Below are 21,092 nucleotides of genomic sequence, written 5' to 3'. Positions count from 1 at the left end.
TATTATTATCATCAATTGTGTATACATTTTGTCTATAATTACCATGAGTATTATGTATATTTGAGCGTTTTGATTTTTAATTTCGACATCTACTACTCTTTGAACCTTTCGTTCACACTCTATACAATCATTTATCTAGAGAACCATCTAAGATCCCTCACTTGAGTGCAAGGTAGTTGCACTCTAAAGACATTTTGTAAAAATAGTTTGAAATAATTATTTATCTCTATCTTTCTAGATCTTATTTTTTCTAAAGGCTTGCTAATTGTGCTATTTTGTAATCGGGAATTTCTTACATCAACATACCATGAACAAGATGCATCATTGATTAGATAAAAATGGCATTGTGTTTCTAGTAACACATGTTCTTCCATCATGATGTTATCTTCAAAACCCACTAAAAACTAGATAATTTTGGGAAACATTTCTCATATAAAGACCCCTCTAAAATAGCCTAAGTTGGGCTAAAAATATCCCCTTATGTTTTCCTTTACACACATGTAGTAAGAAGAAAAACATAAGAGCTCTATGTTAAACTTCATTGTGAAGATCCTCCTTTAATCTTTTATGTGTACATTGCGTGTGCCTGTGTGTATGTGTGTGTGTGTGTGTGTGTGTGTCACAGGTACTTTTGCACACACAAACATATGTATATATATATACACATGCATATGTATATGGATATATATACATATATATATGCATATGTGTACATATATATGTATATATATACATACACATATATATGTCTATGTATATATATGTGTGTGTATACATGTAGATCATATACATATATATGTGTGTGTGTATTTGTATATGTGTGTATATATGCACACACATACAGATATACATATATATATGTGTGTGTGTGTGTCTGTATGTATGTATGTATGTATATACATACATACATACATATATATATGTGTGTGTGTGTGTGTGTGTTTGTATGTATGTATGTATGTATGTATGTTTGTATGTATATACGAATGTATATGTGTATTATGTGTATATATACACATAAACAAATGTATATGTGTATAATGTGTATATATACATACGCATATATATATTTATATGTGTATAATGTGTATATATACATACGCATATATATATTTATATGTGTGTGTATGTGTATGTGTATGTGTATTGAAAGAAAGTAGCTAGCCTCATTAACCTATATTAGTATAGGAAACATGGATTAACAAGGATTGACAGAGATTAGCAAATTATTAACAAAGGTTTAAGGAAATAAAGAGTGATTTCTCATTATCAAAAATGGTTAACCCCCAATTATGGCCTATGTTGATATATATACATGACCACCCTTTTGTCACCATGAATAATAATGTCCATAAACATGGTCAATTATCCTTGGGCCCATAATGACATATGAGGCTACACAACTTTGTTACAAACTATCCACACCCAAGGGGTTTCATTCTCGAAACCATTGATATGTACAAGCACAATCCACATAGATGGAGTATATGTCAATGGATTCATGTCAAACTTCAAGATCATGCTCACATCATGTATGGGAAGCCAAAATTGCATGTATATGGCTGTAAACTACCCAAAAAGCCTTTATAACAAGCCATAACATCTACCCCATAATGATATAAGAGCCTTGTGTAGCTTCTAAGCAATATGCATCCAAAACCTAAGGTATAGGGCTATGCATAGTGAATTTCCAGCAAGCTAATTCACTATTCCAGACCCTCATTGGACTTCCAAAATGCATACAACAACCCTTTAAACCCTTCTAATCTAGAGGCAAGTTTTGAAGAAGCTTCTTCCTTAGGTAGTCGAGGCCGTTTGACCAAGTACTCCACTAAGAACTCTTTCTCTTGTACCCAAAATTTCTTCTGGCGGCACATACTCAATCCTAACCTCCTCATTCAATAGAGGTACCTCATCTTGCACAAATACCTTTTTCCTAAGGTAAGCTTTGAGATGTGACACATGGAACACATCAAGAATTTTTAAGGTTAATGGAAGTACCAATTGATAAGAAACTTCACCTACACACCTCACCACCTTGAATGGCCCATAGTAATGATGAGATAACTTGGTATTTGTGTTGCCCTTGAGAGTACCATATATTATCTTGGGAATCCTCAAGAATACTAATAACCCTCCATGAACGCCAATGGTCTCCTATGAGAATTAGCATAGTGTCTCATACTTTCTTGAGCTTGCTTCATATTATCTTTGCATTATTGCAAGATTGCATCCAAATTTCCTTCTCCTCTTTTGCATTAAGATTCACCCCCTCTTGCTTTAAACAATCATTAGCATATTCACTTTGTACCCATAGAGTGCCTCAAAAGGTTACATGCCAATGCTCTCATGATGTGTCCTATTATGAGAAAACTCGGCAAGAAGCAACCATTCATCCCAAATACCTTGCATATCATGGCAATAATGCCTCAAGTAAGTCTCCACCCACTTGTTCACCCTCTCGGTTTGTCCATTGGATTCAGAGTGATAGGTGGTGCTAGGTGTATAAATAATACAATGTCCTCCAAGATTTACTCATAAACTTCACATCTCTGTCTCACTAATAATTTATTACAGCTTGAACACATGATCCACAAATTGTTTTGTAACCATAGATACTAAAAATGCGTCCTTGGAAGGAATTCAATGTGCTACTTTTGTCAAGAGGTCCACCGTAACATATATAATATCCCATACCCTCCTTGTGTGAGGTAGCCCCATGATGAAATCCATAGAACTACGCATCCATTTGCCATCTAGAATGGGCAAAGGATGAAGCAAACCATCAGGAATATGTGTGGGATCCTTGTTTTGTTGACTAGGTAAGCAACTTTGTCACATGAGCATACACATCTTTCCACATTCCTTTCCTATAAAAACTCTTTCGTACCTTCTCAATGGTATTTAACAACCCAATGTGCCACAATAATGGAGAAGAATGCATCTTTTCTAAACACCCTCTTCTTGTAGCTTGATGTAGGCATAAGGTAGATTTTTCCTTTCTAGTAATTGAGTCCATTACGAAGCTTAAAGTGTAGTAAATCATCATGGGACCCTTGCTGTAATTTTTGCCACATTGGTGACATTTCCTCATTCAATAGGTACTCCTCTTGGATATCCAATATTTATGTACCTCCAAAATTTCCATGCATGTGCATGCCCACATACAAGACAACGCATCAACCACAACATTCTTTTTCACTTTCATGTAAAGATTTTTAAATCATAGTTTTGTAATGTAGCCACCCATCTTCTTTGCTTCGGATATAGTTTAGGTTGAGTCAAAAAATATAAATCTCCTATAGAATGATGAAAAGTCCAAGAATCCCCTAAATTTGAGTGGTATTTGTAATCTTGGGCCAAGTATTAACACATCTCACCTTCTTGGGATCCACTAAGGTGTTCCTTGCTCACTATGTGTCCAAGATACTCAATAGTTTGTGCCATCAATGTATACTTACTCTCCTTTTTGCATACAAGTTGTTGGATCTTAAGGCATGTAGAAAATCCCTTACATGCATCAAGTTCTCCTTCTTCCCTCTTGCTATATATCAAAATATCATCAAATAATATGAGCACCCATTTATAGAGAGAAAGGGTTCAAGCACTTTATTCATTAGGGCTTGAAACATTGCCAATGCATTGCGCAACCCAAATGGCATAACCAAATAGTGGTAAAGACCCCTCTTGGTCTAAAATGCCATCTTGTACTCATCACCTCCTTTGATTCTTAATTGGTGATACCCAGATCTCAAATTAATCTTGAAGAAGAAACATGCACCCTTCAACTCATCAAGAAAGTCATTAATCCTTGGAATAGGTAATCTATTCTTGACTGTAGATTGATTCAAATCCCTATAGTCCACACACATACGAAAAGTGTTGTCCTTCTTGACGATGAGTATGGGTGACACAAAAGGTGATTGGGTAGGAGTAACCCATCCCATGTCCATAAGCTCTTCCACTTGCTTTGCTACTTCATCCTTCTCCACTTTTGATAATATATAGGGTGCTTTGTTAACAGGCTTTGTGTGTGGCTCAAGCTCTATCCCATGATCCACCTCCCGTTTTGGCCAAGCACTTTGGCATTTGAAACACATCTTCATACTCCCTTAACAATTACTTCATACCTTTATGCATAACTTTCCTCTTTTTCTTCATTGCTTTCTTCCTTGCAAAGTTGTAAAACATATATGCATCCTATGTTCTTAAGCTCCCTCTTATGTTGTGTTATTGATCATCTTGATACTCGACACATGAGTTCCAGTCAATGTGATACCAATGAAAAGAAAGTAACTAGCCTCATTAACCTTGATTAGTCTAGGAAAAACGGATTAACAAGGATTGATAAAGATTAAAAAAGTATTAACAAAGGTTTAAGGAAATAAAGAGTGATTTCTCATTATAAAAAATGGCTAACCCCCAATTATGGCCTATGTCGATATATATATATACATGACCATAATTTTCACACTATGTTTAATAATGTCCATGCAGGGCCTGGTCAATTGGCCTTGGGCCCATTATTACATATGAGATCATAACACTTTGTTGCATGTATATATGTACATGTGCATACATATATATATGTGTGCGCGCGTGTGAATGTATGTATATATGGATGTGTATATATATGTGCGCGCGTGTGTGAATGTATATATATGTGTGTACAAATATATGTATATATGGATGGATATATATACATACATACATATATGTACATATATATGTATATGTTTATGTGTGTATATGTATATATGTATGTATGAATATACATACATATATGTGATTTGAGAACACAAAACTACCAATAGGAAAGACATATCTATTTTAAAGACCTCTCTCTCTCTCTCTCTCTCTCTCACACACACACACACACACACACACACACACACACACACACACACACACACACACACACACACACACACATAGAGGCTCTATGAATTTATGCAACTTGAATTCTTGAGTAGTTTCTTCCCTTTTTTTCTCTTCATCGTTGCTACTTTGAGGTGGGTTGTCTCCGATGTCCATTCGTGAGTGGTTTTTTCCCTTTGTTGCTACTTTGAGGTAGGTTATCTTGGATGTCCATTCCTATTTTAAATATTTAATTTATAAAATGGGATTAGAGATTATCATGATCACAAGGAATATTGAATGTTATTAAGGATACTTAGAAATATGATTTTAAGGAACTTCTTATATCTTTAAGATAAATAGAGATTTTCATGTTTCTTAAAGGTATATTCAATCTTTTGTAGTGTTGCATGATTTTGTCACTTACTGAACGCTCATACATTCTAGTTTAATGTTCCTCTCGTCAATCAAGATTGTATATTATGTACGAAATCACAATAACGTTCTAATTTTTTGGCATTGTAGCTTGTCAAGACTTTAATGAATCATTTCTAAAAAGTAATTTCGAACCCAAACTAAGTTAATCATATAAATTTCTCAATATGTACCATAATAGAGTATACGTGTAACCAAAATTTCAATCCAAATCCTAAAGGATTGAAAAGGCTAAATGTTAGGACACGGGTAGGACTAGGTGAGAGTCAAACAGTTTAGGAGTCTTGACAAGTGTGGTCGGTCAGGGTTATTTTAGTTGTCTAGGGTTCGTATATCCGGCGGTCGGGTGAAAATTTGCCCTTTTCTCTTCTAGCTATCTTCAAGCATTCCTCATCTTTCGCTTTTTCTGTGAAATTTCATAGAAAGCACATACAGCCACCTATAGTCGTAGAAGGCCATCTTCTCTCTCTTTGCGTTTTCATAAAGCGAGGAGAGCAAGCTTTTTGTCTTTGTCTGTTGTTCGCAACCACAACAGCACAACAGCCAGCCATCGTGTATAAGTGCCAACATTTAGCCCAACAGCAGCACGTGGACGTCAACGGCTAGCCCCACAGCCGCGTGCTGTATACAGCCGGGAGGAGGTCAACGCCTCCAGACCTTGAGAGAAAGACGCGCAATAGTTTGCATAACGTGCAGCCGTCACAGCAAACTGTTGCTCAGCGCAGCCGTGTTGTCAGCCGTCACAGCAAGGGACACAAAGCCGACAAGAAAGACGAGCCAAAAATAGCCCATGTGTAACAGGCTACAGCTGCCGTTCCAGTAGTCCTCGTCGGTCGCACAGCACACGCTTCAAGAAGGTTGGCAGCCGACTATCAGATCCAGAGCAGCTCTCCACGCACACAGACAGAAGGGGAAGAGAGAAACAAACGGCGGCCAGCTTTATACGCAAGTACACAGTAGTTTACAGCGGCAGCCAGCTTCAGTTTCTTTTTCTCTCTTTTCCGTTAGCGTCAACATCACGGTGTGCAGAGAAACAGCAACATCTCTTTCTCTCTCTCTCTCTCTGTAATTTCACCAGCGGAAGGACAGAGAAGAAACCACACCTTTGCATACAAAGGAGAGACATCTCCCTTTCTCTCTCTCTGTGTGCTTTCACAGGCGGAAGGAGAGTAGCATATATATCTCTCTCTTTCTCCCTCGTATTGGCAGGAGAGAAGAAGGGGTGTCCACAAGAGCGAAGAGAAATCAAGAGCAAGACAAGCCGGTTTTGGTTAGTTATCCATCTTCATCTTGCATTCGAGTTTGATTTGTTACCATGACCTCAGAAGATTCCGGGCACTCAAAGGGTCACCAACATGGTGGTCATACATCTTTGGATACCAATATAGCTGATTTGGATGTGGGTGATCACGGATTTGTGGATTTGCATGCATATACTTTGTTAGAATAACGCACATAGCATATTGAGAAAAGTTTACTTGTTTTTTTATCAAAGTTTATAGACCATGCAAGAGACTCTTAAATAAGCAGTTGGTGCTAGTTCAGGGTTTTGAAGTGTCCCAATTGATACTACAAGGGCATCTACTCTTGGGCAGTCAACTCAAAACACCGAAATGCCCAGGAATCGGGAAGTGGCAGCTATGCTCAAGAGCATAAAGCCTCCTATGTTCCGCGGGGAATAGAAGGAGCTTAATAAAGATGCAGTGAACACTTTTTTACAAAAGTGGAGAAACTTCCACCATTTGAAACGTTCTCTTGATGCTGTTCACGCGCTCGAGGCAAGTCTCATGCTTGAGGATAAGGCCTACAAGTGGTGGATGACTCTCGGCAAGAGCGATCGACCTATGACCTGGGCTGCTTTAGAGGCACTCTTTTGGAAAGAATTCTTACTATGAGAATGAGAAAGATTGGGATGCTTGGGACAATTGTAAGATGGAAGGTCTTACGTTGACCCAATATATTTCCAAGTATCGCGAGATAATTCTCAAGCTCGAAGGTTTGGATGATTTCCAAAAAGTACGAGGTTTTCTGCATGATTTAGATAATGAATATAAGATGTAAAAAGTGTGCAGATCTTCGATGATAATATTGAGAAGAAACTCAGGGCCAAGCCACTTAGGGTTAGAGCATCCGACTTCTATAGTTGTAAGGGGAAAAAACGGAAGGGGCCCAAACAAGGTAACGATGTGGTTAAGAGCGCCGAGGGGCCAAGGTGTCACTTGTCTCACTGCAAGATTATGAGAGAGCTAAAAAAGAAAAATTATATTTTATTTGCACGTCTGTTGATCATGATAAACATAATTGTCCAAATGACCATAGCAAAGATGTCGATAAGGGCGGTAGTAAGGTGGTGCACATGGTGCAAGTCTTGCCACTTGAAGTTTCTCAAAAGTTTTCTGAAGTTCAAGTATGGCATGGTACCAATGCCATACATGAGTGTTGTGTAACGTCTACAATGTGGAGTACCCTCTTTTGGGCCTTATGATTTGGTTCGAATGCATGGACACATCAACAACAGATGAAGAGTTTGTGTCATGATTGACGATGGGCTACACAACGTTTTGAATTATCATTTGGTTAAAATTTAAAAATACCATAAAGCCCTAGTGATCATAAATACATGGTATCTCTTGCTAATGGGCATGCTTATTGCTAATGGGCATGATAAGCATGCATGGGACAGAATGGTTAAGCAAGTGCCACTTAGTATTCAAGGACATGAAATGTTATTTTGGGTCGTGAATGGTTGTTTCATTTAGGGTCATCTCTTTCTCATAGTTATAATACTTTTGATTTTGAGGTTAATGGTAAACAAGTTCGTTTGCAAGGTGAACGTGATGTGCCCCCATCTCCACTCATTTGTTCTACTGAAGTGGACCGCCTTGTACATGCTCATGAGATAGAAAATCTCTTTTTGTGTTACATATCTCCTTCAATTTTGTCGTATGATGATGTTAGTGGTGGTGATTTTAATTCCAGTTTGAGTATTGAATCTCTCAATCCTATCATATGTGAACAACATGTTAGTGCTATGCATAATAATGAACAAACTAAATTTTTTCCTAAGCTCACTCAACAAGTTTCTACTTCTTTGGAAAATCTTTTCAATGAATTCCATGATGTGTTTCCAAGCGTCTTGGCGTCTAGTTTTCCCCCTGAGCGTAATGTCCACCATGCCATTAAAATGCTCAAGGATGCAAAGCCAGTCTGCAAGTCTCTGTATAGGCTTAGCACTAGTAAAGCCAGTGAGGTAGAGCGTTAGCTGACTACCTCACCAGGGGCTTCATTAGGCTTAGCGATTCACCATGGGCATCACCAATTTTACTGGTGAAGAATAAAGATGGGTCTATGCGTTTATGCGTGGACTATCATGGTTTGAATGGAATCACAATAAAGAATAAGTATCCATTACCGTGAGTTGATGAGCTTTTCGAGCAAGGTACTTTAGTAAGATTGACTTATGGTTTGAATGGAATCACAATAAAGAATAAGTATCCATTATCGTGAGTTGATGAGCTTTTCGAGCAAGGTACGCGATACTTTAGTAAGATTGACTTAAGGTCAGGCTATTATCGAGTTTGCACCTACATGGAGGATATGCCTAAGACATCTTTTCGTACTAGATTTGGGCATATTTATGAATTTTTAGTTATGCCGTTTGGTCTAACTAATGCTCTAGCTACGTTTATGATGCTTATGGATAGCGTCTTATGCGCATATCTTACTTGATTTGTTGTAGTGTTTCCTGATGATATTTTGATCTTTATTCGCCCACAAGAAGAGCATTTGCAACACTTAAGATTAGTGTTTGAATTGCTAAGGCCACACACACTTTATGCTAAAGAGAGCAAGTGTGCGTTTTTTGACTCAGAGATTCATTATTTTGGGACACATAATTTCGATAGAGGAAATTCAGATGAATCTTGCGAAAGTAGAGGAAATCCTTAAGTGGCCTCATCCAACCAATCTGGAGGAATTGCATATATTCCTTGGGTTGGTAGGGTTCTATCACAAATTCATCCGAGATTATGCTAAGTTACCGGTTCTCATGACAGACCAATTAAAGGCTAATGGCCACAACTTTGTTTGGGGTGTTGACCAACAAAACATTTTGATCACTTTAAGGTTGCTATAGCTACTGCACCTGTTTTGGCAACAATAGATCCTAATCATTCATTTGTGGTTGAAATGGATGATAGCGAACCATGCAGCAGCAGTTGGTGCCGTGCTGCTTCAAGGAGGAAGACCGATAGCTTTTGAGAGCATGAAGTTAGATACAGCTCATCGAAATTATTTTGTGTATGGACGTGAGATTTATGCCATCATTTATGCTTTAGGCTAGTGGAGACATTATCTCTATGGTGCTAAGTTTGAGTTTGTCTTTGATCATGAGAGTATCAAATGGTTGACAACTCAAACTGATTTGAAAGGTTGTAAAGCTCGACAGAAATCCTCCAAGAATTGGACTTTCAATTATAGTATCGCAAGGGCTGATACAATGTCGTGGGCTGATACTTTAAGTCGCATGCCTCAAGCCAACTCATTGAGTTTTATGGAGTTGAAAAGTGAATTTTAGATTCACTCAAAGGCAAGTACGAACATGATCAATCATATATAAAGGTGTGGACAGTTGTTACATGATCAATCATATATAAAGGTGTGGACAGTTGTTACATGATCAATCATATATAAAGGTGTGGACAGTTGTTACATGAAGGGGTTCCTCCCACTCAACAATAGCAAGTGCAGATGATAGTTCCACACCTACTAGCTCTTCTCTTTCTAGGGACGAGCTTAATTGTTGGAAGCATTTTTCCATCGTTAATGGGTACTTGTTACACAAAGTAAGAGTGCATGTACCCTTGGACTCCAACAATAGGTGCCAAATATTTTATGAGTGTCAGGATAGTCCAAGTGCAGGTCATCTTGGCATTAGGAAGACCTACGCCTTAGTGAGAAGGAAATTTTAGTGGCCTTGGACTTCAGAGGGACATTGAAGAATATGTTTTGCATTGTCAAAAATGCCAGGTCAATAAGGTTGAGCGTCTTAAGATAGGCGGGCTATTACAACCATTAGAGATCCTTGATGGTAAGTGGGAAAGCATCTCTATGGATTTTATTGTAGGTCTACCTACAACTAGTAGAGGTCATGATGTCATCTGGATTGTAGTGGACACATTGACCAAGATGTCTTGATTTATTCCAACTAAAACCATAATGAAAACATCAGAGTTAACTCGGCTTTTCATTAAGAGTATCTATCGACTTTATGGGCTACCAAACCAATATAGTCAATAGTCACTTCTAGCCAGAAATGTTCAAAAGGTTGGACACAATGCTCAGTATGAGCATGACTGACCACCCCCAGAGTGATGGTCAGATAGAAAGAGACAACCAAGTACTTAAAGATATTCTAAGATAACTTGGGTTGCCAAGTAGCCTCCACTATTTCCAAAAGTAGAAAGGAGTACGGTCTCTGTCACAGAAATCGGAGAAAGTAGTACTAGTAGAGAGAGTGCCACAAAGGGAGTGGATACAAGAGAGAATGCCGGCTAACAAGGTGAGTTGGGGAAGAAGGATGCCAAGACACCGGGTTTAAATATCACTGTTACGAGCAAAATAGGTAACTGATAAGGGTTACCTAAAAAGATTCCCTCCCAAAACGTGTGAACTTCGTAGATTTATGAACTGTTGCTGTTTGTGACATAAAAATAAACTTGACTTACAAAATGACATAGAAGTCTACATAACCTAAAGAAATATCAATCTTTTTCAAATAAAAATTTATCTTATAAATTTCATGAATGTAAGACACTTTTTTTAATGGACTTTACTGGGACAAATTCTACCACTATGCATAAATATGCACATTATTTTGACAAGCGCTCAAAAAATATTAGAATACATAACAACACAAGCTTCATAATTTATGAAAAGTTCTATAAACATCCTTGAGTCTATTTTTAGACCCAAATAGCAAATCCTTTAGTATATACTTACCTTGATAGTTTGCATGACATTATTATTTGCTCTATTATTTATCAGCATATATAGTGGGCATGATATACAACCAATGTTAAGAGTGTAAAGAGGTCAACTTATAGGTGTGCAAAGGTAGACTTCTATTCATATATATATATGTAGAAGATGGTAACTATGGAGGCTCTAAGTAAACCTAAGCATGTTAAAAGAGTAGAAAATTGATGATTTTTTTTTGTGGGACAATTTTAGAGGTAAATATCATTTAGCCTATGGGTGTAAACTTTGACCCACATAGGCATTTGCTTTCATGAAAGAAATTCTTGTTATGCAATATGGATAAGGGTGGCAGGAAGAAATTGTAGCCTATATCATGTACATATGTGGTGGTGGTTAAAATTCATAGTATGCATATGGTGATGTTTGATTCTGATAGCCATTATCATGAATGTAGGTGATGGTATATCTAAGAGTAGTGTAGGAATGAGCTTTAGTTTTAATTATTTAGAGTACATGTAAAGGATGTTGAGAGACAGTATGTCTAAGGGTAATGTAGAATGAACTCTGGTTATAATTATTTGAGGACATGCGAAGGATGCTAAGAGATGCAATCTTCGTTCATGACATTGTCTTTGTATATAAAGAAAAAAGAGAGGAGCTTAGGGCTTCTAGAATGGTGGTAGAGAGAAGATCTTGGAGCTTTCATGGGATGACGGTAGATTCAAGGTCCCCTATGTTGGAGAGCATACTATTGCACATAGGCATGGCAGAGTTGAGGCTCACATGCACCCCCCTTCTCGACATACATGGTCCCACAACGTGTATTTTCTTATAGTTCTTTAGCTTTAAAATTGAATTGTAGAACAAAATTCAGGATTAATGAATCAATTGACTCGTGGTTTTCCAAATCAATGGAGCCTTGCATATCTAGATTAAAATCAATGGTTTACAGATCATCATGGATTATCTCATCTAGCTCTTCTGCTATCATGAATTTTTGGCATCTACTATGTAACGATATTATTTATGATACAAAGGTTACATGGTAACATTGACAAGCATTTTTTTTAATGACCTCTTGTCAAATTTGTAGGCAAGGACTGGGACCATATGTGTTTTTCAGGTCCTTAGACCTAAACCTATGTTCTATCTATATCACCTTATCATAGGTATATTTTTGAGATTTTATTGGCTATACTATCTACTATTTGGAATGAGATTTTAGAGATTTTTTAATGATAAAAATAAAAATAATTCTCATAAAAAATGTAAAAAAATTCAAAGAGTTAAGAGAAATAGCCCCCTACTAAAAGTTGATGTTTTATATCAAAGTTGATGTTTTACATCAAAGTTGATGCAAAACATCAACTTTTCCACACAACTCAATGTTTTGCATCAAAGTTAATGCAAAACATCAACTCTACCACAAAACTTAATGTTTTGCATCAAGTTTTACAAATTGCTTTGTGACGTCTACACATCGCATCGAAACATAGTTGTGTTGGTACTCAAAATTTATGGAATAGGTTGTCTGAAAATGCATACAATTGTCCGAAACTTGATACAAAACATCAAGTTTTGTGGTAGAGTTGATGTTTTGCATCAACTTTGATGCAAAACATTGAGATATGTGGAAAAGTTGATGTTTTGCATCGATGCAAAACATTAACTTTTATCCTAAAAGTTGATGGTTTGCATCCAGTTGATGTAAAACATCAACTTTTTCATAAAACTTGATATTTTGTATCCAGTTGATGCAAAACATCAAATTTTTCACAAAACTCGATCAAAGTTGATGCAAAACATCAAATTTTGTGGAAAGTTGATATTTTGCATAATGTTGATACAAAACATCAAGTATTATAAAAAAGTTGATCTTTTACATATAAAGTTGATGTTTTACATCAACTTAATGCAAAATATCAAATTTTCATAAAAGTTGATGTTTTGTATCAAGTTGATGAAAAACATCAACTCTTAGAAAGCTAAGAAGTTCTTGCTCAGCATTAAGTTGGCTGCAAATGTTGTAGCTAAAACATCCTTACCATGTGAAGTAACCAATAGGATTCGAACCTAAGTCCCTGCTTGATATTTTACAAAAAAGTATTTTGGAAAGTATAAACTTTTTTTTCTTAAAGTGAGCTTTGTCATGCTTTCTAAACTCATTTAATAACTAAAATCACCATTAGCTCCCTTTTGTCACATCAAGGACACACATTCTTTAAAAATGAGTGTGTATTTATTTTTCAAAATTAGAAAACTTTTAAATAGCTTATTCAAAATATTTTAAATTTTTTTTTGTACGTAACGAACTCTTTTAAAAAAAGTATATATTACCAATTAAGAAATTGTGATACTCAAGAGCTTCAAAATGGATTTTAATACTACTCTCATCAAGAGACAAAATAGGGTTTTATAATTAAGATAATAGCTGTATTAAGATAACACTTTTGTAATATAATCATATAAATAAATTTTTATAGTTACACTCTGTAGCACATCCTCAATCATGCTAACAAAGATATATTGGTAGAGGTGGCTTGAATTCAACTTCGGCTATCCTTGGTGGTGGTACTTGATATGGAAGGAGCTCAGGCTGATTTCAATCTATTGCTGGAAGACCTTGGCTCAAGCAAGTGAGAGTTAAGCATAACTGGGAAACTAATGTGTTGTGACGATTCGTAGAGGCAAGAAGAAAGTTAAGGTAACCCTGGAGCAATGATGTTTGATATCGGTTACTCTGAGAGATCGATTATTGAAGAGACTGTTAATATGGTGGAAGTCTTGGATGATGACGAGGAAGAGTTTTTCGCAGCTAATCAAGATTTGTTGTCACTCTGTCATTGATGTAAAAGAAATTCAATAGCTGTATCAACATTCGGAGGGAACCGGTCATGCAGCTGAATTTAGTGTTAGTCAAGAAATGGTTGAGGAGTTGGTTGAGGCTAACACTAAAGAGATTCTTTTGCAGGAAAGGAATTTTAAAATGTAGATGCAAAAGGTGACTAGGGCTAAGCAAGAGAAACTACAGACAGTAAATTTGGGAGAACTACCAGAGGAGAAACCGATGAAGATCATCACCTCTCTCCCGAAGGCATTTTGGGAGGACTTGATCAGCTTGCTTCAGGATTTCAAGGATGTGTTTGCATGGGATTACTCTCATATGAAGGGTTTAGACCCAAAGTGTTATCAGCATTCGATCAACATGAAGCCCGATGTAGTACCGGTCAGGTAACAAAGATATAGAATGAGCCCGCATGTGGCCAAGAATGTTAAAGAAGAGTTGGATATACTGCTGCGGGTTGGATTCATTTCTCCAATGGATAAAGCAAAATGGATATCGCTCATTTTGATAGTGCCCATGAAGAACAAGAAATTGCGGATCTGTGGATTACCACAAGCTTAATGCGTCCACCATATGCATCCTCGATCCTTTTCCCTTGCCATATATTGATAGTATTTTGGATGATGTTGCAGGCCCTGATATATATTATTTCCTCGATGGGTTTAGTGGATACAACTAGGTGCGGATGGCACCTGAAGATCAGGTTAAAATGACATTTATTACAAATTGGGGAGTATTTATCTAGACAGTTATGTGGTTTGGTCTCATGAATGCACCATCCACATTCCAGCAAAACACGCATGAAATTTTTGGAGATTGTCTGTTGGATTTTATGAGGGTATTCCTGGATTACTTCAATGTTTTTTCAGTGATTTCTATAAACACTTACTACATTTGCAGTTGTGTTTACTAAAATGTTTTTTCAGTGATTTCTATAAACACTTACTACATTTGCAGTTGTGTTTACTAAAATGTCAGGAGGCCAGGTTGAGCCTCAATCCATTGAAAAGTGTGTTTGCAGTAAAAAGTGGCAAGTTGCTTGAGCATATCATCTCTAAGGATGGCATTTCAGTGGATCCCAGCAAGGTGGCAGCCATTATGCAGGCCAATGCACCAAACAGTCCAATAGCAGCAGATTAGCAGATTTTTGGGGTAGGTCAGATGGCATGGAAGACATCTGTGCTGGTTATTGGCTCATATTGCAATTCCACTAAATTAGGTTGAACACACGACTAAGACTCAATTCTAGTGGACCCAACTGTGTGCTGTGGCATTTCAAAGGTTGTGGCTATTGCTGTAGAATGCCCCTGTCCTTATTCCTCCTGATTGGGAGCAGCCCTTTCATGTATTTATGGATGCATTGGATACCGCAATAGGCAGTGTGTTAATGCAAAAGAATGTTAATGGATGGTTTTGGCCAGTTTTTTATGTCAGTCGTCGCGCTGCCTATCTAGTATGGAGAAAAATTACACAGTTATAGAGCGGGAGTGTCTTGGGATGATTTATTCTATGAAAAAATTCAGACACTACCTGCCTGCTGGAATCCCTTTCATTTTTCATGTGGACCAACCATCATTGCTGTACTTGGTAAAGCACCAAAACTTCACAGGGAGGTTAGCACGGTGGGTGCTACTATTACAGGAATTTGATTATATTGTGGTTCATCGGTCGGGCACTCAGCATGTGGTGGCCGATTATGTGTCTTGACTAGATAATGGGGAATTACCAGTAGGGGTCGATGATGATTTCCTAGATGCACAATTGTTTACAGTTTGGTCTTATTTTGAGGATATGAGTGTGTGAGTCCCATGGACATGGTATGATGAGATGATGTATTTTTTGATGTTCGGGGAGATGCCAGCTCACCTCTCATCAGTAGATCAAAGGAAGAGGTTGGCTCTACGGAGCCGGAATTTTAAAGTCTTACTCGGATAGTTATATCATCGAAACTTGTTAGGTGTCCTACAACACTGTGTTTCACCAATGGAACAGGAGGTTGTTCTGGTAGAAGTCCATCCTAGGGTTGCAGACAATCACTTTGCAGGACCAATCACTGGTAAGAAGGTGCTTCACGCCAGACTTTGGTGGCCTTTGGTGCACGCCAGACTTTGGTGGCCTTTGGTGCACGCCAATGCGCAGAAGTTTGCCAAGCAGTGTCATGCATGCTAAAGATTAGGCTAGCCAACCGTATGCATCAGTTGCCACAACAGCAACCAGTGTTGCCTTTGAAACCCTTCTAAAAATGGGGTTTGGATTTTGTAAGGCCAATCAAGCCAGCATCTCAAAGAATTGGAAATAGGTACATCCTGATGGCCACAGATTACAGCACTAAAATGGGTCAAAGCTTGGGCATTGAGGGATAATATAGCAACATCTGTAGCAAAGTGCATGTATCAGCATGTGCTGACGCGATATGGTTGTCCGGAGTTGGTCAGTAATGACAGGAGTAGTCACTTTGTAAACAAGGTGGTGCGGAGAATGATGGCTTTCTTTATGGTCATCCACAAGAAATCTTCTCCATATCAGGCAAATGGGCAGGCAGAATCAACTAATAAAACACTTGGGAAGATATTGACCAAACTAGCAGCCACACATAGGAAAAATTGGGACAGTAATCTGCCACCAGCAGCCTTATGGGCGTAGTGGACTGCATTCAAAGTAGCTAGAGGCTTAACACCATTTAAGTTTGCCTTCAGGATAGAAGCCATAACTCCTCTGGAGTATGTGGTCCTGAGTCTTCACATTGTGTTGGAGGACCGCTTACTTCCAGAAGAGTCGTTGTTTGTTGCAATCCTGATTAGCAGATTTGGAGAATTTGGAGGAAGACCGGTTGGAGAGTTTCTACCTACTAATAGAATTGTAGAACCGCAAAAAGGAAAAGGTGGATCGCTTTTCCAAAAAGCGTGTTTTTGAATGAGGTCAAGCAATTTTGGTTCTTAATACCCGTTTGGAAAAGTTGCTGGGTAAGCTGAAGTTTTGATGGTCAAGGCCATTCTGGATTTACCGCAATGTTAGAGGTAATGCTTTCCAGTTGACAGATTTGCAAGGTCAAATTTTACCACATACAATAAATGGTTTCTAGTTGTGACCATATCATGTAACTGACCTAAGGTGCCCCTTTCCCATTCAAGAAGAAGTTGCAGTAAATTGGGTGGCTATGGCGATGACAGATCATCATGGGTGCTCATCTCGAGATCATTTAGTGGACATGAAGGTTGGGAGTAATACATGGCATTTATGGCAAGGATGAAAGAGTTATTATGCCAAAGTATGCTTAGCCATCGTCACGTGTGGCATTGCATGCAAAAGTGGAATGAAGAAAGAGCAATGTTGGCATTCATTTGCTCTAATTTTTCTGTGCAATCACTCTCTCTCGTGCGACAGTTTATTCTTTGCAATAATCAGTGTCCTTTCTATAGCCAGTAGTTATTTGTTCTCTTCTCATGGTGCTGGATTTTATTCAATTCATACCCCTCAAGCAATTAAGAGCCCCGACTGATGTAAAGATGACAACCTAGTTGTAGCAGATGCACCTATTCCAGTTCTCTATGCTAGATTGGGCGGCGATTCCAGTGCACCCCTTGGCGATTTTGCTTACACAAGAGCTCGTGGTGGGGGATGAAGTGCATATTAGAGGGGAGAAACATATGTTGACAGAGGAGTGGGTGCATCAGGCTCTGTTGGTGCCAATGGATGGAACCACCAATGTCGGCTGCACCCCTGCTGCTGCAGAAAGGAGATGGAGAGAGGTGGTTTTGGGACCAAGTAGGGTTCCGAGATGGGGTGTTCTTCTGAATCGCTCCGCCACAGTGCTATTGCTAGTTTTTGGAGGCAATTCGGTTGCATGCCAAGATGTATACTATTTCTATTAAGGCCAAGGCATATATAGATACAGCAGCACAACTAGGTCTGTGTCATGGGCTAGAGTGCCGAAGCTGAGGATCTGGCAGGAAGCAGTAAGGGTGGAAGCCCAATTGGCAAATAACTCCACAAGTAACTCTAAATCGGGGTAAATTTTGACTGTCCTATTCTCGATCCCAGATAATTTTGTTCCACGAAGCAGACTCACAGACAAGGTTCCTGAAGAGGTTCTAGAAGGAGTTTCTAGTATGGTGCAGCAGTCGACGACTGAGATGCCGGTGTGCAGCTGACGGTGCCGGAGGAAACGCCACCGTCGTCGGATGTGCAGAAACTAGTAAGGGTCGACCAATGCACTGGGCTGCTAGGGCGGCAAGAGCAACAGGAGCCAGTACGGGCCCATACCTACAGTGGACTGTCTCCACCAGGCTCTACCACGAGGATAATGATGTCGAGAGGGGTTAGGAAGCCAGCACGGTCGGGCTGGTGCATCAAAGGAAACTACCCTAGATGCCTCAGCAGTAGCAGCAATGGAACCGGCAATATCGACCCAGACAGGATTCATGGCAGATGCAGAAGCTGGGTGGTCTACAGATCGGGTATGGGATAAAGGAAAGAAGCCGATGGAGGTTGTGCCGAATATGACACCGCATGCTAAGGCCATTGCCTTGGAAAGATTGTTTAGCTCCAGTGGGGGTGCTAGTTCGAATCCGCAATTAGAACTGATGAAGGAACATGCGGCATTGGAGCAAAGAGTACATGATTTACAATCTGAAGTCATTCTATTGAGGAAAAATCAGAGAAGTCCACACCAGCAGAGCGGTCAAACACAACAAAGGAGAAGAACTTAGGGAGCAGCGAGTCTGTTGACTCCATAGAAAGAATGGAACAGGAAAGAAAGAAGATTGAAAGCAGAGCACTGCAAGCTATGTTTTTGGCTTGAAATGTGTGCGCATCAGCTAGCTTTGTATTTACTGAAGCAACCGCCTAGGTGGGAGGCCGCTAATGACTTTTTGTCTTAGAAGTATTTACAGCATGTGCAATTTGTGCGATTACCGGATGTTCGTAGCAGGGATCGAGCTCTGGTAGATCCGTTTGCACCGCACCCACCATTGCAGTGGTTATAGGAATGGAAGGAGCGGCAAGATCCTCAATGTTGAACGCCAAGACCTCAAACTCGACACAACTCATGGATTGCCAAATGTCTCCGGCTGCGATGTTGATGCAAGCCTCTGTTAATCTCATTTCTAATGATGAAAATTAATTTTTTCCTGATGAAGAAAATGTAATGTGGGTTCCCAAATCCACCATGCATGCCAAGTGTATTGGGCAGCCGTCGCTAGTATATGAATAAGATAGGAAGCAACACAACCAGCCATTGTGAAACATCATGCGATGCATGCAAACTCTGCTATATAACTGTAAGGAATAAGAACATAATACAGTGTTTCTTTATCAAGCTATTGTTTGTGTGTGCTTTTAAGAATGCTTTGTTCTCCAATCTTATGCAGATGGTTGTTTTGTGCAGTGTTTATCATTCATCTACGTAATTTCTCTAACATCTGAATTAGTAACTATTATGCTTAATTTTTATTATCAGTATTAATCTAACGATTAAACATGGTGGATAACATAAACAGGCCCAAGATTGTTACAAGCATTTTGCTGGTGAAGACCACGGAGTGGTCACATTTGAAGAAGGTGACCAAGTATTTTCATCAAAGTTCCCTTCAGTTTGAAAACTTTTCACAATACTTAAGCGTGTAGGTGAAGTTGCCTACAAGTTAGCTGTGCCAAAACATTCCAAGATTCACCCAATTTTTTATGTTAGTTGTGTGTGGAAACGATTAGGCGAAGATGCCAATGTGGTGGATATAGGTGTTCTTGTAGAATTAATTGAGTCTCCGGTGTTACCACATGAGCCAGAGCATATCTTGGCTTTTCAAGAGAAGCGAACTCATCACTGAATTAGATAACAATGTCTAGTTAAGTGGAAGGATAGACCGAAAGAAGGTTTAACTTGGGAGGACGTTAGTACTCTCAAGAGCTCATATCCTACCTTTGTTTTTAGGACAAAAACAAAAGGGGGAGTAGTGTCAGGACACGGGTAGGACTAGGCGGGAGTTGGGTGATTCAGGGGAGTTTGGAAATGTGTGGACGACCAAGGCTATTTTAGTTCGCTAGGGTTCCTATATCCGGTAGTCGGGTGGAGAGTTGCCCTATTCTCTTCTAGTAGTCGGTATGGAGATCTCATGGGGATCTCACACTAAGTTTTATTCACCTTTGATATTTTGGGTTTTATTTTTTATACCAATTCTTCTAGTAGAAAAGGATAAGTTTTATCAACTTCTCAACGTAATCTTTTGGGCTTTATTTCTTAAAAATATTTTTTGACTAGACAATTATGATGCTTGTGGCTTTAGAGGCTTCTACACTGATAACTTTCTCGAATTAGTAATTTAAAAAAAACCTTTAATAATAGGTAGATTTCTTGTTCTCTTGCTTATGTTTCACGAGTTATATTAATACTAAGAGCTAATTAGAAATTGTTAAGACTAAAAAGCACTAATTTGTTTTTGGCAGGATTATGATGACTAGGTAGATTGCAAAGGGATTGGATTGAAATGGCACTAAGAAGCACTACTTGTTCTTGATTTTTTTTTCTTGCTAATTTTTTGAAACTTATTAATGCGGAGAGTTAATGGAAACTTCTGCTAGCTTATATTAATGCCGAGAGTTAATGGGAACTTCTGCTAACTTATACTAATGCTGAGAGTTAATCAGAACGTGTGAAGATTCTTTTAATGGGTCCAAATTTTAATGCTTGTAAGTTGTAAGTCAACCAACCGTTTTTGCATTGTTGGTTTCCTTAAGGCTTTCCCTAAGTATATAATATTGGTAATGTCTCTTCAATTATTAGTATTGTTCACTACAAGGGAATGATGGTTTATGGACGCCTATACCTGTGCCCTGACGAAGACATGGTAAATGCCACAAACACCACTACGTGTGCCGATATACCCCTCGTACATAGGCACAGGTATACACGTTGATTGAGGCATCAGTACATACACGTCGATAAAATTATGTTTCATCACAGATACCAGAGCCTATACGG

At 38.5% G+C, this 21,092-nt stretch overlaps 1 protein-coding gene across 1 annotated transcript in view; it reads left to right on the top strand.

Moving 5' to 3' along the window:
* Positions 1–20,779, top strand: part of LOC147618442 (uncharacterized) — a 49,902-nt gene extending 29,123 nt beyond the window's left edge. Inside the window, exon 5 of the mRNA XM_086774878.1 lies at positions 20,558–20,779. Coding sequence (XP_086631004.1) covers positions 20,558–20,572 — 15 coding nt within the window. The 3' untranslated portion in view covers positions 20,573–20,779. The remainder of the gene's footprint in view (positions 1–20,557) is intronic.
* The last annotated feature ends 313 nt before the right edge of the window (positions 20,780–21,092 follow it).

Source organism: Cibotium barometz, chromosome 35, assembly GCF_041138505.1.
Source record: "Cibotium barometz isolate CiBa-2024 chromosome 35, ASM4113850v1, whole genome shotgun sequence".
NCBI lineage: Eukaryota > Viridiplantae > Streptophyta > Polypodiopsida > Cyatheales > Cibotiaceae > Cibotium > Cibotium barometz.
Note: the sequence above shows the minus strand (reverse complement) of the source record. Positions and strands in the feature narration are given on the sequence as shown.